This window comes from Ctenopharyngodon idella, chromosome 7 (assembly GCF_019924925.1).
Source record: "Ctenopharyngodon idella isolate HZGC_01 chromosome 7, HZGC01, whole genome shotgun sequence".
Lineage (NCBI taxonomy): Eukaryota > Metazoa > Chordata > Actinopteri > Cypriniformes > Xenocyprididae > Ctenopharyngodon > Ctenopharyngodon idella.
Window position 1 is genome coordinate 8515004 of NC_067226.1, and position 27614 is coordinate 8542617.

The window sequence follows — 27614 nt, forward strand, 5'->3', positions numbered from 1 at the left end:
AAGAAAAGAAAAGAAAAAACATCATTTTAGTGCATTACTAGTATTTAAAGGGTTAGTTCACCCAAAAATGAAATTTCTGTCATTACTAACCCTCATGTCATTCCAAACCTGCAAGAATTTCGTTCATCTTCAGAAAACAAATTAAGATATTTTTGATGAAATCCGAGTTTTTTTTTTTTTTTTATCTCCCATAGAAAGCAACGAAATTACCACTTTCAAGGTCCAGAAAAGTAGTCAAGACATTGTTAAAATTGTCCATGTGACTACAGAGGTTCAACCTTAATGTTATGAAGCGACGAAAATACTTTTTGTCCGCAAAAACAAAACAAAAGTAACTACTTTATTTAACAATTTCCTCTCTACCCTGTCATTCTCCTAGTTTATGTTGAAGACACATTGCAGAGCTTCCGTGTTCTACGTCATAACGCCGACTCGGTATTGGCTGGCTCTTGCACACATGCGTCGTGGTTCTCACGTGAACAGCGTTGGCCGGTGTTTCGGACGTAAACAGAGAAGCGCTGCACTGTGTCAACTGCGTAGGAGACTGACAGGGTAGAGATGAAATTGTTGAATAAAGTCATTATTTTTGAACCACTGTAGTCATGTTGACTATTATAATGATGTCTTTACTACTTCTCTGGACCTTGAATGTGGTAATTTCGTTGCTTTCTATGGGAGATAAAAAAACCTCTCGGATTTCATCAAAAATATCTTAATTTTTGTTCCGAAAATGAACGAAGGTCTTACAGGTTTGGAACGACATGAGGGTGAGTAATTAATGACAGAAATTTCATTTTTGGGTGAACCCTTTAAGATGTAATCGCACCACCTAAGATGAATGTTAATGCCAGGTATTCAATAAGCTAGGCTGCCGTAGGTTGTTTGGGCTGTACTTTCGGTCATCAGTATGTATTCAGCTACCAATAAAAGTATAGAATTCTCAGCACTACCATTTTACCATGTTTAAATCTATTCCACTGGTTTTGCCCTCATTATTGTAGCAGAAAATGTGAGAAAAGTCAGCAGATTCTGCCTGGGCTTACTCATAACTGGCTCTCCTAATGTCTCTCAGTAAAATCACAGTTACTTTCTCCCTCATCATCAAGATTCACCTAAATGCATGTCACATTAAAGCAGCACTTAATTGTGGCACACTGGGAGAAGTGAGAGGCAAAGCGACCTGCCTCATTTCTAACACAACTTGTTAGTGGCCATTAATAGTCATTTAGTGCAGTCCAAGAGGAGTTTCCTGGAAGCAAGGCTTGAATGATCTACGTCTGGTTCTTAGTGAGTAATGCACCCTCAATGGACTATACATTAAGCAAATGAAAGTGGGATTGATTCAGCCAAGAACTGAATCACAAGAGCTGATTTGATGACCTTAAACGTAATGGAGAATAATTTTGCACTCAGGCTCCCATGCGTCTTCTAGTGAATGTCAATGAGAAAAAGCAATACCAAATTAAAGCAGAATCATTTTCCTTTTTTGTTAAAGAACCTAAATGACAAGCATTTCAAAATGAACTGAGAGATGACACTCCTTGATGAGAAAAAGCTGATTATGGTGGTCTTGGTTTTGTCCTTCAGAGGCGTTTTACTATCCAGGAACCACATTTGTCTCTCGGCTGTGTCAGTGATCCATCACTGTTTCTCTGCCCTGACAGATTACTTTCAACCATTTCCTGCTGGCTCACTCTTCTCTCCATCTCTCTATCTCTTCGTAAGGGCCGTCCTTCAGCAGACGGGGTTAAGTGCCCTGTTTGAGGCATCACATTGATAGAGCTGATCCCAGTCTCACTACATTTCTTGGATCAACCCTACCTGGAATTTAACCTGCAGCCTTTGTGTTAGGAGCCCAAAATCTCTACCACCACCATCATATCAAAGCTTTTAACACAAAGTTTATGTTGCTTTCTCAAGAGAATAGAGATTCACTAAGTCCCTTTCACTCTTCTATTTTTTCTTTATAATGAGACTGGGTAATGAAGTAATCACTTCTTAAGGAAGTATTGAAAATGAGGTCGGTATGATCAATACTGGAGTATAAAGAATGCCTTCCAAACCACAAAATTACTATTCACTAAAGACAGCGAAGTCTCTCGCAGTGCTTCACAGGATGGCAAACAAAGTGGAAGAATTTTAAAATTAAATAAAAATGAATCAAATTCAAAGCAGACTGAGTTTGTTCGCATATGTGAGTGTACGTCAGTGTAACCAATGACAAGCTTGTGAACAAACCATTGCACACTTTACATGCTCGAAAAAACGGAGAGATTTCTATTAAAATGCTGAAATGCATCACATCCAGGCATGCTGCTATGAAAAGCTTTCACTTTTTGCAAAGTTATTGATCAGCATTCAGGATTAAGCCACTTTCAACTCTTTTCTGGTGAAAGCTTTTAAAACATGTGGACCCTGTTCCGTGTGCGTATTCAAAGAACCCCTTTTTTTTTTTTGTAGCTCCGCATAGAAGCACATTCATACTGTATTCTTTTGTGGCAAGTGGAAAGATTGGGTTGTCTATGAGTCGAGATGAAATCTTCAATGTCTGTGGCAGCACAAAAGCGATGGAGTTTGTACCATTCCCCTACTTTTGTTTCCTTTTAGCCTCCTCTTGTCCATAACCAAGAGCCTGTCCATTACTCAGAGGCTGTTTACATGGAGCCTCTCTCTGTTCTACACGCTACAAAGAAGCTCTGTAGCAGTAATGACTGTGCTGGAATGAAGGTGCCTGTAGGGAATCTTCTGAGGTTTGAAGCATTGCCTTTGATTCTCCTCCGGTATCCATGGAAAATTAAAGCGAGCGCTGCCTCAAAGTGCAAACGTAACATTTAGGTACAGGCTTGAGCCCAATGTTCAAGGAATGCTATGGTGCAAGTGCGAAGGTTGCGTGACCTGCCATCCATTGTTGGATCTCACTAAGGTAATCTGTTAGCATGTAGCCTATTTTTAACTTGGCGTACAGCACCAAATTATTATGCCAACAGAAAGTGCTTTTAATCTCCTCAGCAGATTCAATTCGCTGTACTATGAAATATGTTCATTTTTGTAAGGTGTTGCAAATGCACAAAACAAAGATTAATTAGAGGTTCTGTTCCCCTTGTTCTCATCCCGAAGCACAAAGGCACAAAAACAGTGTTGAGCTCCGAGGTAATAACCTACATGAGCCTGCGGCAGTGTGTTAGAGCAGAGAGCCTATTATCAGGGACAGCGGACAGACTCATCAGTCTCCACTGAAGGAGAGAGAGGGAGGGAGAATAAAAAGGAATGAAAAGGAGATGAGTACGGAGGGTGACAGTGAAAGAGAGCTCCTTTTTCCTCCTCCTTCAGGTTGAGGGATGGCCTCTCCTCCAGCATAGGATCAGAGTGCTCTGAATAGTATCTAGGCCAGAGAGTGCCTCCACAGTGCCCATATGCCTCCTGATACAGGTCCCACTTAGAGCCAGTATGTGTGTACGCATCCTGGAAAGTGGGAGGCTGTCTCATTGGTGTGTTTGTCATCTGTATTGCCTTGTTATGTCTGTGTTTAACCCTGCATGTGTTTTTTTTTTATGTGTATGTTTGTGGATAGACGCTTTAAAGCCAGCTATAAACCAGCAGCGCTGTCACAGTGTTTTGCCTGTGGCTTGATTATTGTCATGCCAGGCTGTAGAATAGATGAGTTGTGGTTAAATGGGAAAAAAAGGATAGAGACAGGGTTAATAAAAGCCTGCTGACCTATAACTCTTAGCATTTTTATCATGGCCGACAGCACACATTATAATACTTGAGATCAAGGTAAGGTAACTGGTACTAACTGAAGACTATTTGCTTCAGTGGCTTTGTCCTCCCAGTGTTCACCGCTCTTTTGTATATCTCTGGATAATTGAAGATTTGTATGTTTTCACTCATCAGTACTCTGGATTGTGTATCTGATCTAAATTGTTTAGAAGTCATGAAACCAGAAACTAGATTATTTATAATGAATGAAGATGGCATCAGTGCACAAAACACTGCTTCACATCATCAGACTTGAGTTAAAAACAAAAGACTCAACAGTAAAGCTAACATTATAAAACAGTTAATATGTTAAGACGCATATGAAGCCTAAAATGGTCAATGGTCAAACAGTATATGTACACTTGTTAATGTTGACTTTAGTGTTAATACGGCAAGTTGCTATGTTGCTTGGCAGCCGAAAATAAACTGGAGTTTAAAGGCTAATAATCTTGTCCTACTCAGTGAAAGAATTATTTGTTGTTTATGAGTCCAATTATGTATTGAACATTTGGGTCTATTTTTCTGTTGTTGCTTTACAAAAGCCTTTTTTAAAGGGTTCACCCAAAAATTTGAAAATAATGTCATTTTATTACACACCCTCATGTCGTTCCACACCCGTAAGACCTTCATTCATCTACAGAACACAAAATAAGATATTTTTGATAAAATCCGATGGCTCAGTGAGGCCTCTATTGCCAGCATGATAACACTTTTGAATGCCCAGAAAGGTACTAAAAACATATTAGTACGGTTCATGTGACTACAATAACCTTAATGTTATGAAGCGACGAGAATACTTTTTGTGCACCAAAAAAAACCAAAATAACGACTTTTCAGCAATATCTAGTGATGGACGATTTCAAAACACTGCTTTATGAAGCTTCGAAGCTTTACGGATCTTTTTTTCCGAATCAGCGGTTCGGAGCACCAAAGTCACGTGATTTCAGTAAAGGAGGCTTCGTTACGTCATAAGTGTTTGAACCTTCAATAGTTCACGTGACTTTGGCAGTTTGATACGTGATCCGAACCACTGATTCGAAACAAAAGATTCATAAAGCTTTGAAGCAGTGTTTTGAAATCATCCATCACTAGATATTGTTGAAAAGTCGTTATTTTGTTTTTTTTGGTACACTAAAAGTATTCTCGTCGCTTCATAGCATTAAGATTGAACCACTGTAGTCACATGGACTGTTTTAAATATGTCTTTAGTAGACTTCTGAGCATTGAAAGTGTTAATTATCTTGCTGTCAATGGAGGCCTCACTGAGCCATCGGATTTCATCAAAAATATCTTAATTTGTGTTCCGAAGATGAACGAAGGTCTTATGGGTGTAGAACGACATGAGGGTGAGTAATAAATGACATAATTTTCATTTTTGGGTGAACTAACCCTTTAAGAGGGCTTTTAGGTACTTTGCTTCATTATGTGCATCACATTCTTCTGAGTCTGATACACTGTTTGTTTGCATTATCAGTGTGAGTACTAGCGACCACTGTAACTCCTGTAAAAAAAAAGTTTTGAATGGTAATGTAAATATAGATTTGCTACTTTTCTCTTTAGTTTATCACCCAGTCTCTCATATTGCTTCTTCTGTTTACTCCCTATAGGAGTACCTTTGTCCACCCAATGGGGCCCTCAGGGGTATTTCTATGCTATCCAGATAGCTCAGTATGGCCTGAGTCATTACAGTAAGAACCTGACAGAGCGGCCGCCCCACATGGAGGTGTATGACACAGCGGAGGAGAGAGACAGCAGGTCTAGCACATGGACTGTCCCTAAGGGCTGCTCTCTCATCAGAGTCTACGACAAGACCAGAGCCACATCAGTACGACAGTTCAGCGCTCCAGGTACAGAAACGGATATTGAACTACAAGCTTCCAATTTATTTCGTTTATCTAGTATTCTTTTGTTCTTCATATACTGCATTCTGTTTTTTTTTTTGTTTTGTTTTTTTTCTCTAGGATTCTCTGTCCTCCAGCTTCACTCTTAGTATGTTTACAATTCAATTTCAGTATCTTTTTAAATGCCATGTAAACGCTTTAGTCTGATGAAATCAAACCAGTACAGTTTTTTTTGCATCCCTATCTGTTTCCTTATCTCTTCTGCATTCTTCTATCATCATCTTTGCATGGCCTCTTACAGTCCTGCTCCACTGGGCATACACAAACACCCTCAAAATGTCAAAGTAAAGCAAGTAGTGAAGGAGACATCTATGATGTCTTCAGAAATCACACAGATGGAGGCATCACAGTAGACAGTACATTCTGTTCCTCTTTCAGGATACTGCATGATAAGGCAGCATTTCTGAGGTCTTGGACACACTGTGCTTCTTTTTAGCGTTGAGCTAATCAATAGCCATTAGAATTAGCAGGGCTGTCGCGCTGGCAGGCAGTAATTGGTGTCATCACCCAGAGCATTGATTAGAGCGGAGCCAACTAGGACACACTGGGTCCAGGGCTCCAGCAGGGCGCTGCCTCCCTCCCGCTCTCTCCGTCCTCCACATCACTGCTATTGATGGGAGGGTAATCAGAGCAGGACAGTACAAATCCACTTAGTCTCTGCATTGCCTTAAGTAATGGATTTATGAGTGCATTAAATAGTGATAGGGGCTGTTTGAGCCAAAATGTCCTCCACTGCCTCATTCTTTTCCTTTGATTTGCTTTTGTCCTTTATGCCCCTCCTGACCCATGTTCTGTGTTGCTTTAATGTTGTTAATATTACTCTGTCTTGCGTGTTTTCTCTTGCTCAAGTATTCAGCCTCATTCTTTTTCTCTTGCTCTTTCATGCCTCCTTTTCTCCTCTCAGTAGAGGGTATGAATAGGTTTCCTTTTTGTTCTGCATAACCTTGTCAGAATGCAACACAGACAGAGGCAGCGAGAGGGATTTGACTCTAACAATGAGAGATGACTTTAGGATGCAGTGTTGAATGTGCATTTCTGTGAAAAGAGAGATAAAGTACTTTGATAGAGAGTTGGGAAACTGATCTGCTCACTTTGCAGTGAGTTGCACTGCAGTGTGTACCAAACAGTCTTCTGGAGGAGAAATGAGTTTTAGCACTGTTCAGTGTGAGATTGATTGTTTTAAAGTTTTTTTTCACAGTCTGAGCCTTTCTACCTCTCTGACACCAATGTGTCTGTTTAATTAATCCCAGGAGAAAGTGACAAATGAAACTTTGTGGTTTCAAGACAACCCGTACCATCACTATTCACAAGTACTATCTCTTAGTGTGTGTGAATCTGTACAAACATATACTGTTACACTGTGCTGTTAATGAAATAAATTTCAGTTTCATCTTAATAGTCATGTAAGGTTGATTATTTGTTGCTTATGGCATCGATTTAGTGTCAGTACCCTGAGCTTGTTGTTGTACCAAAGCCAAAATTTTGCTATGGAATCCAGCCTTAGTAGACAGCCTGTTGAACGTGTTGTAACATTTCCTTTTTCTGTTTCTTGTGTTTTAGAAAACTCAGAGGGCGTCTCACTTCCTCTTGGCAACACTAAAGATTTCATCATCTCTTTTGACCTGAAGTTCACATCTAATGGTAGCGTCTCTGTCACCTTGGAGACCACAGAGAAAGGGCCTCCGTTTGTTATCCACTATGTCACCACTACCCAGCTCATTTCTTTCAAGGACCGTGACATCACCTATGGGATCGGCCCTCGGACAGTATGGACCACGGTCACCCGTGACCTTCTCACTGACCTCCGCAAAGGCATTGGACTCTCCAACACCAAAGCGGTCAAAGCCACCAAGACCATGCCCCGACGTGTAGTAAAGTTAGTGGTGCACGGCCACGGGATGATAGACAATATCACAATCTCCACCACTTCACATATGGCGGCTTTTTTCGCCGCTAGCAACTGGTTGGTGCGCAACCAGGACGAGCATGGTGGTTGGCCAATCATGGTGACTCGTAAACTCGGGGAGGGTTTCCGTGCACTGGAGCCGGGTTGGTATTCGGCCATGGCGCAGGGGCAGGCCATGTCCACTCTAGTACGTGCCTATCTGATGACCAAAGATGACACGTACCTAAAGGCTGCCCTGCGTGCCACCGGACCTTTCAAACTGCCATCGGAGCAGCACGGTGTCAAAGCTGTATTCATGAATAAGTATGACTGGTATGAGGAGTATCCCACAATCCCTAGCTCCTTCGTTCTGAACGGGTTCATCTATTCCCTCATAGGCCTGTATGACCTGGCGCAAACCGCAGGTGAGAAACTCGGCCGGGATGCAGGTCAGCTGTACAGCAAGGGAATGGAGTCTCTGAAAGTTATGCTGCCCCTGTATGACACAGGGTCGGGCACCATCTATGACCTGCGCCACTTTATACTGGGCACGGCACCCAACCTGGCCCGTTGGGACTATCATACAACGCACATCAACCAGCTCCAGCTGCTGGGTACTATTGACAACTCGCCCATCTTCAGGGACTTCATCAAGCGCTGGAAAAGCTACCTGAAAGGAGGAAGGGCCAAGCACAACTAGAGCGGAGCACACCTCTAAGATTTCTTTAGACCCTCACGTCCTCATCCTGACTGCCACCGTGAGGGCCACTGTGTCTAGCGTGGAGAAAAAAAGTCTGAACACTTCGGTAGCCCTCGGATTTTTCTGTTTGAGACAGTAATTGCAGTGCTTGTGTCTTTGCTGAGGTTTTAATTAGGTACAAGCGCAGCTGCTTGCAGCATGTGTCTGGATGAGGATGAGGAAGAGGGAGGGCTTAGGTATTTAATATTCAAAGCTCCAGATCTGCAGGTTTGAGTGAGAAACATGTCTGCTGAGATTTGCCACATTTGGGCACACTTCAGTCAAGATGTGGGACCGCAAAGCAGCTTTCAGAACCTTCTTCCAAAGTAAAGCTCAGTCACCAGACAGGCAAAAACACTGAAAATAAATCGTAGAGAGCAAACTTTAGCTGCAATAGTCATTTGAGTTTGTAGCCCATGAGCAGAACATATAAGCTACGGAGAAAAATGCTGAAAATGTCCTTAAGTGTAGCATTATGATGTTTCAGTGAGCAGTGAAGGTTTACTTGATCGGTTTGACATTGGAAGGAAACACAACGCCTTTTGTTCAACCCACTGTCCAGCCTTCAGTCTGCATTTCATGATCCTTTGCTCGGTCAGAACCTCACCACAATCAGATTGAGTTGTCAGTAATGCGGCCCAGTCCTGCCCATAATGCACTTATAGCTTTAGAGAGTAGGTCGTAGGTCACTTGCTTCATGTTTACAACAGATTTCAGGTAACATTGCTATAGGTATTAAGACACCACTATCCTAGATTATCAAACACAAAGCCTAGAATACAACGATTTGGTTGTTTTTGAGAAATCGGAGGGAGTCTGAATGGCTGTGTAGCCTGTGTTCTTCATCCCAGTAAGAAGTCAAACCTCAGTTGAACTGTGCTAGACTGGTCATGCACTTTACTTGTGTGGCATGCGTGTGTAGTGAGGATGCCTTTATACAACCACGTGAAGAATTGTGACTTAATTTCTGACATTGTTTTTTCTCTCTCATGCCTTGATGGCAGTGAATCATTTATAAGGGAATTTTCACCTTTTGTTTGCTGAGGTTATTGTAGCTGTACCCATTTTCCCGCAATTTTTTTTAACGAGGTGGTTAAATTACAAATTATTTTTGGACAACTGCATTATTTCTTGTAATATTATTTTTTTTTTTTTAGGTAACATCTAATTCCCTTTCTTGTGTTGTGTGTCACAGTTGCCATTATGTAGAGCAAAAGCATGTTTCTTTCACATCCAGTTCAATAATTAGCATCTTAGCCAAGAAAAAGATGCAGTTTCATGTATTAAAAATAAACTAATGATCAGTACTTCCTCATTAAATTAGTGAAACGATTTGCATGTAAGACTATAGCATCTGTTTTTTTATCCAAAAGCTTCTCCTCACAGCACTGTAATAATTGCAGCAGACCTCTGACTAGAGCAGCTAAATGTTCGAGACTGCAGACGGAAATATTTTCTTAAGTTCAAACGAGTTTTGGCCGTGTCATTTCCTGATGTTTTTCAGAGCGGTCAGCCACTTGACCTCAGCAGTAAAACCTCCACCTGGCTGAATCCTGTTGATCCTAATCTCACCTAACTACAGCCGTTAAGATGGTGAGATATTATCCCATTATCTGGCAACCTGCTGTTCAGAACCATCTCAAACAGATGTTCACATTCCAGTGTGAGCTTTTGGCTTCAGATTTTCAGAACATAAATGTCAGAATTGTGACATTTTCTAAATGTTTTATTTCAAAGCTTCTAGTTTGTTTGGCAGGGATAGCATTTACAGACTATGGGTGCTTTAGCCTGATGGCATACCTTTGTGTTGACCTTTTTTGGTTTAAAAATCATGTTTTCCCATGAAAATCAGGTTGCTTGTAGTTTCACTGACACAGATCTCACATATAATACTATGCACATTTCATACTTGTTCCTTAATGGGCAGACAGTATATTTAAAGGGGAGATGAGTGAGGCAGAGAGCTACATTTCATTTATACTGTACCAAAGTCTTTAAAGTTGTTTTTTTTGTTTGTTTTTTTGTTTTTGTTTTTTAATCTGAATCTTTAGTTTTTGTATTGTGGTATATGGAAGACCATGGACTTTTCTTTCTTTTTTTCTTTTTTTTTTTTTTTTTTGAAAGTTTGGAAAGATGATGTGACTAATGGTGGTATATACATACATGCCTTCCTTTAAAGAAATGCCTTTTGATACTTTTTTTTTTTTTTTTTCCCCACCTCCAGTCTAGATTTGTATAATATGGAGTGGATATAGAAGGGAACAGGGAATTTAATTAATCACTGCTATCTATGGGGATGTGTGCAAATCTTGATGTAGAGCTAACGCTCAGTGCTACATATTTCAAAAGGGAAAAGAGAGACTTGGAACAGCATGTCTGATCTTGAAGGCCTTGTTTCAAAACAGCCTCCCTTTTGAGTTGGGTTTACCAAACGTTGTTTGCATTTGAGTGAACTCCTTGGAGTAGGCAATGTTAAAGCACAACTATGGTTTCTTGAATTAATTTATTCTCATCTCTCAATCTTTTTTTTTTTTTTTTTTTTTTATATATATATATATATATTCCCAGTCTGGACAATGTGCAAAGCCTTCCTCTGCAAGCTGCTGCAGTTTAGAATTGTATATCGGTAGAAATGTGGTTGATCTTTTTCCTCTTTTTTTTTTTTTTTTTAATACTTTTTTCATTCTTGAGTTATAAATTGACATGCGAGGTGTATTTCATGTGTATGCAATAAATGGTTGAACTGGATCGCAACAGCTGCACACCCAGAGGTTGTACAGACTTTGCAAAGGAAGCACAATGTGCGATCATTTATATGCAGGACAAATGTTTATTAAAGTCTTTGTGCTTTAAATTGCTTTTTTAAAAGTTGTATAAATAAAGGCATTTCATTTTATACATACATATGTCTACTGTGTTTCTTTTAAAGCTGCTGTCCGTAACTTTTTTTGTTTAAAAATGATCCAAAAATCAATTTTTAAGTACATAACCAGCCAGTGTTCAAAACGTTCTCCTTACCTTAGCCTGATTCATGATGGTAAGCTTGTAATAATGTTTTCTAATTCGGGTGGTTCTGGTGGCTTTCCACGGGAAATTCAAGCATGCCGCCGTTCGTCTTTTCGTCATTTGTCATGTCTGTAAACAGAAAGGAGTCCCAGCTAGTAGGCTATATCTCATGTGAGGATGCTGCAGGTGGTGAATCATTTATAGCCTTTTCTCACAGCAGCTGAAATAATCAAACTTATCATTTTGATGGCGGATTGTATGGTGTGACAAATGGACAATTACAGAAATTGAAATCTATAGGCAACGCTAATACACACTAAATACACATAGTCACGCAATGCTGATGTTGTGAACATTAACAATTTGAAAACAAAGTATAACAATTATAACAATTTGCACGGTTTGACATGATCCAAGCTAAGCGATCGTTAGATTTAATCACCATTTGTGGCGCAATTTATTGTAATGCTTTCCCCCCCCCCCCTCAGTTGGTCAGAAGAAAAGTGGTAGATTTGTTACTTGCTTGTTCAGATGACATTTTCCGGTGAAAATTCTTATTTTGGTCATACTTCCAAGACGTAGAATCGGTGTTTCCGAAGTACAGTATCATCGATGTGGTGACTGACAGCAAACATTAGATTCATCTGCTCTGAGGAGCCATGCCAAAGCACAACCCATGTAAAGATGATAATTACACAAATAACTGCAATTGCAGATTTCGAACAGAGATGGCGACAAAAATGTAAGCATTTATGCTTTAATAAAGCAGCATTTTTGACTTCAGCTCATGTATTTAGAAAGGATGTGGTTTATAATCAACTATAGTTGTATTTAGTCCCATAACTCATTTTTGATTAATTACAGTATTATATCCGTTTAGTCATACATACTCCCTCACTAGCTCAGCAGAAATGACCAGTGTTGAACACTGCCTGAGGTGTCTACTGCATCACCCTCCAAAAACATTTATCTCGGATGTCCCTGTTCACTATAATCCCTGCACATTCTCTCTATCTCAGTCACACATATGGACACTGCGGTTTAATTACTAGCTGCAGCCTGAGGTCGGATCCGGCACATTAAACTCCCTTCTCATTCTTCTGTCCTGTCTCTGTCTCTCTCAGTAGTTATTTTAGCCAGCATTCGCTGAGATCATACCGCTGGTAGACTGTGGATGAAGGCGCCCCATGGAGCTCATCTTTTAATGACTGTCTGATCAGATTATCACTGTTTTTACCCAGACTCAGCCAGCTGACGCTTGTGGTCTGTGGTCTATACGCAGCAAGTTTTTATCTAGGGCTGGGTAATGATACAGATTTCAATTTGATTAATTTGGGCATATTTCAGTTATAATGTCCATATCACACACACATATATAGAATCATCGTTCAGATGAAGATCTCGATTAATCAGTAAATAGATATTTCAAACCAGCCCTAGTTTAGTTTTTAAAGCCAAGACACTACAGGCAAAACCATAGTCTTAATCTAAAATTGACATTTAAGTGTTTGATTACACTTTTTCTATTTGCATCTGTAGATTTCTTAATTTTTTTTTTTTTTTTTTTTTTTCATGCACTTAGCCAGAAATCTCCACTTCAGTAGTACCAAACTTTCCAGTTTTATTCCTGTCTATATTCTGAATGTTTTTGCAGAGGAATTTGTTCATATATCATTTACCTGATTTATTTAATAATAAAAACATGGTGATTTTTTTTCTTGCTGTAGGCTTATATATAAAATCCCCTCTCTGATATATTTAACTTCTGTAAAGTTATGCAAATTAGTGCATATTTAATTAGATAATGACTCATTTGCATATTTAACCAAAACTTTTCAATAACGTCTAATACAAAACAAGTATCTCAATGTTCTGTGGTGATTAATAAACTGTGGAAGTATATGGTGATATCTATTATTAGTTATTTTATTTTTTTTTACCTTGAAGTGTCATAAAACTTTGCTTGTTCAGAGACACTCACTCACACAAACCTGCAATGCACAGGAAAAACACTGAACTGTCAAATATCAGTTTATTCCTGAGTGTTTCATTGCATTCAACTCATGTCTGCCTCCCTGATGTCTGCAGCAGGCGTTTTAGTTGTCTGCTTGGTTTGGCATTGTAAGAGGACACAGTGAGTGATGTGTGCTTTTGTGTCTGTGAGAGATTCCCACACACACTTGTGTCATTTCCCATTTATGACCTAATACCTCAGCTATGCAGGGTTCAGACTCTTCTCATCTTGCACACCCTGAGATGTTCTGATATATTTTACCCTTGGTAGTATTACTGTGTCCGAAGCGACAAAAATATCACTGCTGCAGAGAGAGAGAGAGAGAGAGACAGACAGATGTGGAGGCAGGAGTTGACGCTACCATATTGTACCTGTCTGGGGGGTCGTATAGGCCGTGCCCTCTGCAGCTCTGTTTGATTCGGTCTGTCTGCAACTGGCCTCCACACCGCTGCTGCTGATGTTTAATTATGCAGCAAGCAAGGCCAAACACACACACATAGCCCTGCTTACTCCCACATACATCCTCATGTTTGCCCTCCAGACGATACACACATAAACACACAGACACACTTAATGAAGCAGAAGAAAAGTGTTTGAGCTGAACAGAGAGAGAGAGAGAGAGAGGTAACGAGAGCTGCTGCGGTGATAAAGCAAACGTCCTTCTCTGCTAATCTAAGAACACTGGACAAGTGCCAGTGTTATGGCGGATATGTTTCTTAAACAGCCTTTTACATTTTGATTCTTTTGCATACCACTTTTTCAAAAGACGAACCCCTGATAGGTTCAATCTAGACAGTCTTATATACCATTAAACATTCTTAAAAACTAAATAGCATATTAGCATTACTTACGTCATATCAGTAAACATCGAGTTCTGCTCCTCTCAGTCTGTGTTCTTCATTGGAGAATAGAAAGAGACTGATTTAGATCACTACTGATGCTGTTCACTTCATTTAAACAATTCAGTTTAGATACCCTTATATTTTTGTCCCCTTTAAGGGGTTTAGACCTTATGTTTATTTTATTTTAATATTACTTTATTTATTTATTTTTTATTTACAGCATACTATCTCAACGTTTCTGACTTTTAGTTGTATTGTTACATTTCTTTCATGCAAATCAAGTTAATCAAACCATAAATCGAACGAAAAAAAAATTTGACAGCTCCTGTCCTGGATGAATATGAATTGTGACAATTATGACTGTTGGCTATACATTGAGACGCGATGAATAATTCTAAATTGGAAAATGCTGCCATCATGGGGCGACATTTGGCATTACCGTTTAACTGTTGCATAACCACTCAAAACTGCTTCACCCACACCTTCACCAACTGTACATTACGCCTTCTGTTGTCATATTTAAACATATTGTGCAATGTCAGCTTTACAGTCATTCATCGTTTCATTTCAAAATCCGCACATTAAATTCACAACGTGCCCACGCTAAAAAAAAAAAAAAAAAATTCCACACAGGATTGGAAAGTATATGATGTACCACATTTATCCAAATATCTATCTTAATTTGCAGTAAGTGTATTATTCTTGCGAGGGAGCAAAAAATGTCACACTCAACAAAAGATAGAAATACATTTAGGATGTTAATGATACTGATTCTGTTAATGAAGTGTCATTTCTCTCTCTCTCTCTCTCTCTCTCTCTCTTTACCTCTACCTTTGCCTTCTAGTCCATGTTACTTTAAGTTTACCACACCAACATAAAACTCATTTCTGCCAAGAGGTAATAAATTCAGTCCCAATCACTACAGTTTGCTTAAGATACTTGTTCTTCAATGGAAATTGCGTTTCTGCATTGTCATCGGATTAGTCCAGAAAAAAGAGTGATAACGGTCCTGTTTTAGCACGTTATGGATAAGAATTGTAAATATAAGTTCTTTCACACCCTCTATTCATTACAACTTCACCTGCACTGACTGAAACTGCCTAAAACACCGCACCCTGAATGAGCAAGTGGGGTCTGTCCCAGAACAGCACAGCAAGCTCAGTTTTCCATGTGGACTGGGGCAATCCTGTGACCTTGTTTGAAATATAATAATGCAAATCTTTGTTATTCTTTGTTAGGATGCTTAAGTCAGGCAGTGTTACGCTTGAGTTTGAGTTCAAAAGTAACTGAGAAACCTGTTTAACCTGCAGAGAAAAGGGGGAAATAAGATTTTCTAAATACTTTCAATCAATTTTTGCTTACACAGTTCTTAAATATTTGTCCTTCAATCGATCTTTATATAAATATATATATATATATATATATATATATATATATATATATATAGTATGTTTTTGGAAGAAGTCTCTCATGCTCATTAAGGCTGCATTTATTTCTTAAAAATACAGTAAAAACAGTTATATTGTGATATATTATTACAATTTAAAATAAATGTTTTCTATTTTAATATATTAATTTATTCCTGTGATGGCAAAGCTGAATTTCCAGCATCATTACTCCAGTCTTCAGTGTCATCATTCTAATATGCTGATTGGTGCTCAAGAAACATTTCTTATTATAAATGTTGAAAACCTTTATATTTTTGTGGAAACTGTGATGCATATTTTTTCAGGATTCTTTGATGAGTAGAAAGTTGATTTAAAAATATATTTTTTGTTAGAATGTAAGTCATTACTTTCCCTTTTGATTAATGTAATGTGTCTAAATACAAGTATTAATTTCTTTCACAACATCTAACTGATCCCAAACTATTGAATGTACTTCTACGCAAGACTGTTGTGTGTATTTATCTGTATGTTTGGAGTGAAACCTTCTGACTTCTAAAACAATGTGCTCCTGAATTCTTGTGAACGTTCTCGCCTAGCCGGTGTGTCAGGTATGTGTGTGTGTGTGTGTTTGTGCCAGGTGTGTGTTCAGTGCTGTAGGTGTGTGTGTGTGTGTTTTTGCTAGACGTTGATGTCTGTAGGTGTGATGAAAAGGGCAGGGCTAACCGGGCCGGTCTGTGATCAGGTAGAGTGGAAGAGTGTCTGTATGTACATTTGTCTCTCTACCTGCTGGTGTTTATGTATCTGCCTCTCTCTCCCGAGTCAGGCACTGAGGGCCATTCATCTGGGGAACATGTTCAGCTTGATCAAACTACGGCGCGTCTTCACTGTCCACCAGGTCCCCAAAGTAAGTTCATTCCTTTAACAAACAACAAACAGATACTGTGTGATTTTAACTAGTTTAAAGTGTTCTTGAAGTAGATAAATAAGTAAAGAATCACTGGATTTGTATTTTCTTTACAATTTTTTTACTGTGCAACCTGATGTGCAACAGTTTGAAGGTGTGTAGCCAAACATCTTACCATATTCATATTAATGCTTTGCATTATTTTATTGGCTTGACTGTTTACCTGTAGAGAGAGCTGGTTTGTCTTTATCTTATTAAAAATACGTTTCTGTGACTCTTTTCCCATGGTAGGCATTTCACGAGGACAGTATCATCTCTGGATATCGACACCCTCGTAGTTCGGCCACAGACTGTGTGTTGAGTCTTTTTCAGCTGACCAATGAGACCCTCAATGTCTGGACACACTTTCTACCAACCTGGTATGGTGAAACGGTGAAGCAATCTCTGTTACTTTTTATCTCTCGTGTTTGCTTTCTCTCTATAAATGCATATCGCTCTCTCTTTGCCACTTTCTCAGTATGACTTTTACAATAAAACTTGTTATCTTTTAACCTACAGACAATAGTTTAAACTTGCACAACTACAGTGACACAACCCTGGGTTCCATGCCAACATTATTTAGATTGACTATGTGTGTGTGGTGTGCTGAGACTTACAGTAGTATGAATTGAGCAACTCCATAGTGGATTGTCTCGCCCCTCACCGAGCTCCTAGGAGAGTTCACCTTGCTGGATGAACACAGAGGGTCTGCCATCTCTGATAATGAGCTCCTGGTGTGATTCTCATCGGAGCTTTCTCCAGACGTAAACATGTTAGAGAGCTGCTTATGTCACCTTTGATTGTAAACTTTTTGGTATGCTATTGGTATTTGCTATATTGGCTTTAATGGTTTGTTGTAAGCTGTTATAAGTTCAAAATTTGCCTGCTTTTTGTCATTGAATCGCTTATTTTTCCAAACAACTTCTATCTATAAGTCTGTGAACGGAACTGAGGTCATTCAAAACCTTATTCACTCATTCAGCCATTACATAATGCCTCAGTCCTGCCTCATATTAACCAGTACTCTACAAGACACAACCAACACAACCAGTTTTTCTTGGCTAAGTTTTTCTTGGGCATGTAAAAAATGGAACACATTTAATAATATTACATTATTTTTTATATAATAAAATATATATACAATAAAATATTACATCATTTTATTATTATTATTATTATTATTATTAAAAAACTACTAGCTTAACTCAGTATTGCAGTATTGGCAATCCTGTATAATAAACTGCTTTAAATCTTCTTGCTTTGAATAAAATCATCTGCTAAATTATTAAATGTAAATGTAGTTCATTGCAAAAACACATTTCCATTACTCGTCTATTTAATGTATGCCATATCTCAAAGCTAACACATCCTCTGATCCCACACAATGGTTAAATACACAGTCAGCCGACAGTAAATCAATAGGACAAAACTTGGAATCTGTAACTTGACTCTGTGTTAATGTTTGGTTATATTAAACTCACTGATCCCTCTAAAGCAAGCAAGAGTAAATCAGACCTGTAAAATTCATCACTTAAGAATCCTGAGATTTGAAACTAGGTTTAGTACGACACCTCTTAATATCACATTTTTAAGGGCAGGGCTGACATTGCTAAAGCTCGGTTGCTCTTTGTAAGAAGGAAATGCTATGTTCCCATGGATATAGCAAACCTGTGGAATTTGAATGTATTTATAGTGAATATATAGCTTTCTAAAAAAATTCCTCTTTGTGACTGCAATCAATGTAAGCAGGGGGGGACACTGAATGTAAGAAGTCTTAGGAAAATCTCCTTCACAAAACTCTACCATCTGTATTAATTCTTATCTTTACTGTACATACTGTATAGCATAGAAACAAGCTTTAACGGTGTGCTTTAGAGATTAAACACAGACCTATAGAAAGTGATAAGACTGTTTGTTTCTGCATTCACCTGTCAGATACATCCCTAGTAACAAACTCTGCGAGCAAGTCAGGGCAGGTTAAACTTTTGAATACAATCTTCTGGCCTTTGTCATCTTAATCGTTCACTTTCTAAGATACGGATGCTTTAATTTCAGTATCAGCTATCATGCAAGGAATTGTCTTTCAGTGGAAAAGAAATTGAAAAAGTGACATGTGAAGGCCAAGAATAGTAACCCAATACGTACTTGGAATTTGTCCTCTGCGTTTAACCCATCCAGATAGTGCACACACGTAAGGAGTAGTGAACACACACACTGCAAAATGTGGACACACACACCCCCGGAGCAGTGGGCAGCCATTTTGCTGTGGTGGCGCAATTGGGGGTTAGGTGCCTTGCTTTCCTGCTGGTATTGAGAATCGAACCCGCAACCTTCGGGATACTAGTCTGACTCTCTAACCATTAGGCCATGACTGCCCCACCCAAAACTGCCCCAAACTGCCCCAAACTGCCCCAAACTGCCCCAAACAAGTCAAAAGATGGAAAACGTATATATATTTTTAAATCGCATGCGTATGATGTTGATTCCAGCAGTGGAAAACTTCATGGAATTGTTGTTGTTTCACTGTATAACTTGTTTGTTGCAACATTCAGACCTGTGTCAACATCATTGTCTGGCATCCTTCCATCTCTCTCTCTTTCTCCGTCAGGTATTTTCTTTGGAAGCTGATGACAGTGTTGTTGATAGAGGATGCGTGGTATGATGTGTATACGTGGCCCCTGCTGGTCTTCTTGTTCTCCTGCTGCGTGTATCCACTGGCCTCCAGCTGTGCCCACACCTTCAGTACCATGTCTACCCGCTCTCGCCATATCTGTTATTTCTTTGACTATGGAGCACTCAGCCTGTACAGTCTCGGTAAGAAAGGAACACACAGACACATTTACTTGAACACTGTTAGTTCCTTGGCTTGTTACAGAAAATATTGGCATAAAGACAAAGTTCAAGCTTCAAGATTGTACTGCGATATTTAACAGACACAAATTTCTTACACAATTAAGGCAAAACAGGTTACATTACACTGACTACCATATACAAATAACAAATCAATACTGTACATTATTTCTAGGTATGAGCTGAGAATAAAATTCCATCCAACACAGATAAACTAACAATAATTTTTGTCCAATAACTAAATACATGTCCAAAATTAAAATGTATTGTTTGTGTAAATAAATTAAAACACTATAGAAACTAAAATGAACCCTTTTAAATGTTACTAGTGAATTTGGGCATCACAGCATTATATTGTACAGTATGGAAAAACAGATATTTATTCTGAGATTTGCTAAAGGTTACATTTAAGGCGAGACACTGCAGGTGAATAAAAAAATTAACTAATAGTTATCAACATACTTACCCAGTGGATTACAATAAGAAGTGCAAACATTTTTTGTATTACAAGTTTTCTAAAATGTTATGTTTAAGTATGTAAATTAGGAAATATTTATTTACTTAAAAATGCGTTAATTTGCATACATTTCTAGTACAACAATCTGAAAAAATCAGAATTCTTTTTTATTTTTTTGACATATTAGAGTCAAAAGGTTTTTACAAAGGGGATTTTGGGTATCTCTTTTTTATCACTCCATAATTCAGAAAATACTGTGAACAGTCAGAAAAAAAAAAAAAAAATTTTCTTTGAAATAAAATGTTTTATATAATCTGGCAAATTATATATGAACAAATCCCTCTGTTAAAACCTTCAGAATATAGATAGGAATAGCCAAACTGCAAAGTTTGGTGTAAGTGCTTCTGAAGTGGAGATATATGGCTCAGTGTAGGAGAAAAAAAACTCATTTTGAGAAATCGGCCTTTAAAAATATGTATTGTAATTGAAATCTCTAGACACAAATAGATAAAGTGCCAAAAAAATAAATGTTTAAAGCTGGATTTTGGATGTTTTCTTACCAATAGTCTGAAAAAACACTTTGTTAAAAGCCAAAAAGCCCAAAATCTTAAAATTGAAAAAACAGCGTTTTACTCTGTAATGTCTCGCCTTTACAGCATTATTAAATTAGTTTTAGGCCCGGTTTCACAGACAGGGCTTAGATTAGGCCAGGATTAGTTCAATTAGGGCATTTATGTAGCTTTTATAAATGTACCTTAGAAAAAAAGCATTCCTGATGTGCATCTTGAGACTAAACAATGACACTGACATATTTTAAGATATATCAGTGCAAGTTACTTTCAGTTAAAACTGCTCAAACATGCATTTTAGTCTGGGACTAAGCTTAAGCCTTGTCTGTGAAACCCAGGGGTTAAAGTTTTTAAAGTTTAAATTTAAGCTTTAGATGATGGCAAAGGTCATCTAAATGTTAAAATGGGAATGCACAATTAAATATAAATAAATATAATTTTAAAATCTCTATTATCAGCCAATAACTATGGTACCAATATATTTTGTGCATCTAATCATTTTAGCAGAATAATTTAATATGACTATGAATAAATTCAATAGGTAAGTAAAGTACATAAGTACAATACAGACAACTTGTGACTGTACCTATATATTTGGAAGTTATTAACTAATAAGTAGTATTTATGTGTATTAATAACAAGAAAAATCTTACAGAATCACACTACAAATGGACACACTTTCACATGTTATTACCAAATCATCCACACCACACTGAGTTGTATTCATGTGACTGATTGCATGTTGATGCAGGTTCAGCGATCAGCTACTCTGCATATGTTTTTCCTGACGCATGGGTGAACAGCACCTTTCATTCATACTACATCCCTGTAGCTGTACTAAACACCATCCTCTCAACCAGTCTGGCCTGCTACTCGAGGTAAGGCTCCATTTCATTCCATGCATCCTCATTGCTAACACACCACCATACGAATCACAGAAATGCAGTTTGCATAATTGTGGGTTATATATAGTTCTGCTGAGAACTATGTGAGTATGTGGAACAAGCTCTGATAATCATTACATCAATTAGGGTGACATTATCAAATTTAAACAGGTAAATTTATCCTAAATACTACAAAAACACCCTGATTTGTATAACATAATTTACATACACAAGTTGAAAACTTAGTATATAGTGCAGGGACTAGTGAATATAACTGGTGAATCATTTTTGTCAGTCTGTTTTTAATTGAGTTGTCCGTACAAGCCGATTCACTAGAAAGAGTATGCAATGGCTGCGTCCCAAATAGTGTTCACTCTCTGATCAGGTACTTTCATAAGTATGTACTGTATATGAATGTGTAATACATTCGTTGTCATTGTCATGTGACTTGCAGCATCAGTTGTGTCGGTTCATTGCTATTCCCAACTAAAATGAATCGATCTGAGACAGAGAAGTATGTTTTACTGTTTCCTCAGATCAGATATTAGCTATGTAGCGTTTAAACATGCTACAGTTGCTACACATTGTAAAACGTAGGTTGTTAATGGAAAACAGCTAAATCACGCTACTGAAAAATATAGTTACGTTTATGTACCCACCATTTTAGTAGTAACTCCCCAATGTTGACGCAAATAGCACCATGAAAGAAAATGCTCTACATTTGAAATAACGATATATTATGCCTGTGCTACAGTAAGTGTGTGAATACAAGGCTTGTTATAAACATATATCATATATCATATCATACATGCTGATACAGCATGGCAGTTTCATAGATCAATATGATTTTTATTTCCACTTTTTTGCTAAGGCTTGGCCTACCATTCCTACACTATAACCATGACATCGATGAAAGGTAACAGTTTAAAAACATAATGTGTCCAAATTCTCTGATGCTGACTAATATGTTTTCTAAATTTGGTTCTTTCTTTAAATTAATGGAAACACTTCCACCTCGTGTTAATAATGTTTTATGTGTTATTTTGACTATGAGCAATCAACCTCATATATCTGCTTCTTACAATTACATAACACCGCACCACCAACACTGAAACTGATGTTATCATTAGTGAACATAAAAAAATGTGCCTTTCACTTCCTACTTGTCAGATTCTCCGAGAGACCGAGCCCAAGGCTGAGTAAGGTGTTGCGAATTCTTGCCTTTGCCTACCCCTACCTGTTTGACAACATTCCTCTGTTCTACAGGGTAAGTTTCAGCAAACTGTACAGTACATCGACACAAATGCACAGGCTGTTTAGATAAAGATCAGCCATGTTAAATAACATAATGTCCAAAGGAATGGAGCTGGCAACATTGTGATTTAAACTGGAATTTACATTTACAAGTACACATTTATCTGTCCTATCCTATCACTTCCAATGTTTTTCTTTTAAACATACTTCAGTGTGTTTCTAGAGAGTTTCTAGAGATGTTTATGCATGTTACTTAATTATAGGTTAAAGTGAATATGAATAGACTTCAAGGTGTGACCTGTAATTATTTTGTTGCCTCTTTCTAGTTGTTTCTGTGTGTAGGTGAGGGTTGCACTGATAATGAGGCAAACTCTGTTCATGTTCACCATACATTGCTTGCATTTCTTACCGGCTTCCTGTTTGCAACCCACTTACCTGAGAGACTGGCACCTGGACGCTTTGACTACATAGGTAAGTGATGATGACAACGTAAATGTTAGCTACTGTACCATGTATGTCTGTGCTGTGTTTTTGGGTGAACTAGTTGATTACAGAGGGGTTTTAGAATACAGACAGTACAGTATCTGAATTATAATGGATGTTCAATTATCAAATTGAAGTATCAAAGTTTACAAAAAATTCAGAAACCATACTTAAATCTGCAGTATGGAACTTTTGCCTCTCTATCGCCATCCCTGTTTGAAACATGAAGTTGCAAGTTACTTGCGGAGCTATACGTTTTCTTGCATGGGGGGTGATGGCCATCCAGTGATGGCCCTGGTTGTCGCAATCCTGTCAAAACCATGCCAATATTTACTCTCATTTTAGCATGGGCTCTGTCGCTTTCCCTTTTTGACTGCTGCCTCTCCACAGTACTTGTTTTTGACAACAGGAGATTCTCCAGATGTCAACAATGATTGTCGTTTAGACCTTTCTAGATTAAAAGCAGACATCTAGATGACAAGTTTAGATTTTTCGCAAAGGCGAATGACCTCAAACTGACATTTCCTGTGAAATCAAACCCGACTGCTCAAATTATAAATCATTTTTATAAGCTTGCCATTTTGAATCAGGGTAAACTACTGATACAGTTTTGAACACTGATGTCTTATGTACTTGCTCAATAACTGATTTTTGTTATTTTTTAACCAAAAAAAGTTACATACGGCAGCTTTAAGAAAATTAATCTTTAAAGGGTTAGTTCACCCAAAAATGAAAATAATGTCATTTATTACTCACCCTCATGTCGTTCTACACCCGTAAGACCTTCGTTCATCTTCAGAACACAAATGAAGATATTGTTGATGAAATCCGATGGCTCAGTGAGGCCTGCATTGAGAGCAAAGCCATTGAATACTCTCAAGGTCCATAAAGGTACTAAAAACATATTTGAAACAGTCCATGTGAGTTCAGTGGTTCTATCTTAATATTATAAAGCGACAAGAATACTTTTTGTCTGCCAAAAAAACAAAATAACGACTTTTCAACAATATCTACGTGGAACGACATGAGGGTGAGTAATAAATGACATTATTTTCATTTTAGGGTGAACTAACCCTTTAACAAAGGTCCACAGGTGTTTCTTCAGCATATCTTTATTCAGTGTTTTTCATGTGAATGGCTCTCTTCTGACCCCTACAGGACACAGCCATCAGCTGTTCCACGTGTGTGCAATAATTGGAACACACTTCCAGATGAAGGCCATTGAAACTGACATGGTGCTTAGACAGTCACAGCTGCTGGTCACTGCTCCACCTATCACCTTTAACAACACAATTGGAGCAGCTCTGGTCTGTGTCTGCATCAGTTTGGGGATCATATGTCTTTATATTCTACCTCTACTGTACAGCCACCCAGATACACACCCAACAAAGAATGAAGGAAAGGAGTGCAAGCACTAAACATCACCTTGGAATTATAAGGTTCTATCTGACATTTTTGTCAAAATTGAGTTATTCACATATTCTTATTCTGTGACAACTTATTTACATTATGTGATGTGTTTTTTAAGTTGTGTACATTTTTGGACTTTTTATTTATAAAACAAAAAGTTTCTATCTACAAAGTCAAACTAACTTGGTTCTATAAAGTTCTATCTGTGAGCCAATCGGCACTTCGGATGCTCACAAGAGGACCAATGAGCCAAGACTGTTCAAATTTAAATCTATCTAGCTATCTATCTAGCTAAATGAACATCTGCACTGGACAAAATCTTTAGCGCTGCCTTTTATGCTTAACTTAAGAAAATAATTATTTGTGCTAAAATATGAAATAAATGTCATATAGAAAGCATTAAATTTAACTTTCTCATACATGTCGACACTGTTACAACACTAATTTTTTTGTTCCCCATATCATTTTTGCTAAATGGAATGCACAATCTTTGAAGTTCAATATCTCAAACCTGCTCAGAATGCAGATAGAACCTTATAATTCCAAGGTGGCATAAACGCTCCTTAAAACAAGGAGTCTCTGAAAGATTGATTGCATTCTTGCACAAGTTACCAAAGTTATTGTAAAAATATCTAGGACACTCTTGCTAGATATTACATTATAAAAATCCCCAAGAGGGGTTTGTATGTTTACTGAAACTATGCAACCTGAGATTGCAAAGAGTAATGAATGCGTTAATTGCATGAACACCACTACTCAGAGGAGAGCAAAAAAAGGCACTGAATATCAGAACAATATAAGTCATGGGAGGATGTCATAGTGGTCTAATTTTTGTGTATAGAAACACACACACTGAATGAATTAACAGTCATGATAAGATTTACAGTATGAAACTTGAACAGGTAAATGTAGATGAAATACAACAGAAACATTCTAATTTATGTAAATGGTTCACAAACATATGGTAGCCTAATACATGGACTCGAATTGGTGAATTTTTGTGAATCGGTTCATTTGCATAAATTGTCCGTCCGACTAAGCTACATATGAAAGAGAGGACCGGTTGGGATGAACTGATTCACTAGAATGAAACAAATTTTCTTATGATACATATGAGTGAAGACCATTTGGAATGAACCAATTCCTTTAGAATGAATCGGACTAGGAACTAGATGCACAATTACCTGTGTGCAGAGTCTGCCAAAATCCTCAGTGACAACCATAATATATCTACTTATTTCTTTTCCTTAAAACGGCACAATACTTTTGTGGTATCAAAAAAAAAAAAAAAAAGTGTGTGAGGGGTATTACATATTTTCATAAAACCAGGTCACAACTTGTGTAACCAAACTGACACTATTTATTGTTTCCAGCATTCTTTATAATAAAATATTTATTTCTTAAAGTCTAGTCCTGTTTTTATTCCTAATTGAAACCTGTGAATGCAATGCAAAGAAAAGTTCAACTTCAGATTGATATTTTAAATACACTGCCCTCCTCAGCTTGTAAGCAGCAATAAAGTTCTGAGTTGAAAAGGGGATGATAGGAAGTGTGACCGTCTTGTCAGGCTTAGTTTCTGTACTCAAAAGCCCAAAATGCCCCGATGTCCGACCGAGGAGTGGTGGCAGTAAAAGTTATTTGTTTATCATCACTATTTACTTAGGTCAAGTTGGCAATATTCACACATTCGAACTTCCCGGATCAATAACTCGTTATCTGTAGATTTCAATTTCTGTAGCCACTCCACAGTCCGAAGTCTTTTGCTTTTGACTACCGCTGAATCTCCAGTTGTCACTGATGATTGTCATTTGGACCTTTCTGGATTACAATCCGCCATCAAAATAAGTTTAATTATTCCAGCTGCTGTGAGAAAAGGCTATAAATGATCCCCTACAAGCAGCATCCTCACATGCAATATAGTCTAGCTGGGACTCTTTCTTTATGTAAACAGACGTGATGTAATGACGCAAAGTGGCATGCTCGAATTTCCCGCGGAAACCCACCAGTACGCTCTAATTAGAAAACATTATTATGAGCTTACCATTGTGAATCGGGCTAAGGTAAGGAGATAGTTTTGAACACTGGCTGGTGTACTTGCTCCAGCCAGTGATTTTGGATCATTTTTAGCCAAAAAAAGTCACGGACTGCAGCTTTAATCAAAAAACCCGAACGGCAAATATCTGCCTAAATGTAGTGATGGTGAAATGAAGCTTTGCGAAGCACTGAGGATTTCCTCTCAACTGGATCATAAAAAGATTCATTATTCGAAACTTTTCAAAACGGTGTACACCAAGGCCGTAACCACGTCTTGAACATTGGGGGGGACCTTTTTTTTTTTTTTTTTTTTAAATAAAGCATAAAGAAACAAAACAGTGAACGAAACTGCTGCTAATACAATGCTATATCAGATATGTACAATAACAGTTGTAGAAAAAAAAAAAATAACATAGATGTCCAGAAATCAATTTCAATAGTATATTGAGAACTAATTTTTAATGTGATAGTTTCACAATACAGTTTATTTTTAGTTCCGAGATTCTTCAGTTTAGTGAATAAATATATCGATCCTTAATAACTATTTAAATTCCATAATGGTCTAGTGGTAGGATTTTTGTTAACAGTATCAAAGGTTGCATGTTCTAATCCACCCTCGCATAGTTTTTTTTTTCCTCATTAAAATTAAAGATGTCCATCAATGGTTGTATATCAAGAGCAGGGACACGTTTGTGTGCATTTGTATTGTGATTTTACCGAAAAAATAGAACCTCCGCAACAGCGTTAAGCGAACGATTGACGCGCCAGTCTGTGTTGTGAAGACTGTGTGCACGAGCAAAGAGAGAACGTAAACCCCGCCTACTTTTTAATTTGATTGGCCATCTCAATCATTTTGACATTGACGAGCGTTCTTAGACCGCTAAGGCAGACCAGACTAAAAATGTAACTTTTAAAACTTTTTGTCATCCTAACAACATGCAGAGAGCTGTAATGAAGTGCAGCTGAGCAGTGCAAGAATTTCAAATATTGGGGGGGACGATTTGGCCATTTCTAATTATTGGGGGGGGGGGACTTGTCCCCCTTAATGTCTATGGTGGTTACGGCCCTGGTGAACACTAACACCATATTGTGGTCAAAAGGTGGAAAAAGCTGCCTTATTTGCGTTCCAGACGACCCAGCTATTTTTGGACTGTTTCATGTAATAAATCAGTTTGTGCTATGAAAAGCGTATAAAA

General features: G+C 38.0%; 2 protein-coding genes across 5 annotated transcripts in view; both read left to right on the forward strand.

Moving 5' to 3' along the window:
* glceb (glucuronic acid epimerase b) overlaps positions 1 to 11186 on the forward strand; it is a 50933-nt gene extending 39747 nt beyond the window's left edge. For 2 of the 3 annotated variants that reach the window (XM_051898650.1, XM_051898651.1), the window contains 2 exons: positions 5367 to 5606; positions 7221 to 11186. In XM_051898650.1, coding sequence (XP_051754610.1) covers positions 5367 to 5606; positions 7221 to 8245 — 1265 coding nt within the window. In that variant the 3' untranslated portion in view covers positions 8246 to 11186. Of the gene's footprint in view, positions 1 to 5366; positions 5607 to 5720; positions 5749 to 7220 lie in introns of all 3 variants that reach the window. The other variant, XM_051898652.1, reaches the window with a different exon arrangement.
* A 5123-nt stretch (positions 11187 to 16309) lies between these two features.
* On the forward strand, positions 16310 to 25789 carry paqr5b (progestin and adipoQ receptor family member Vb). 2 transcript variants are annotated; one of them, XM_051898653.1, is made up of 8 exons: positions 16310 to 16438; positions 16730 to 16857; positions 19086 to 19291; positions 21105 to 21231; positions 22109 to 22153; positions 22408 to 22504; positions 22818 to 22962; positions 24133 to 25789. In XM_051898653.1, exons 1-8 carry the CDS (start codon positions 16385 to 16387, stop codon positions 24390 to 24392), a joined length of 1062 nt encoding a protein of 353 aa, XP_051754613.1. In that variant the 5' UTR covers positions 16310 to 16384; the 3' UTR covers positions 24393 to 25789. The 2 variants fall into 2 exon arrangements, with proteins under 2 accessions (XP_051754613.1, XP_051754614.1); XM_051898654.1 differs by lacking the exon at positions 22109 to 22153.
* The last annotated feature ends 1825 nt before the right edge of the window (positions 25790 to 27614 follow it).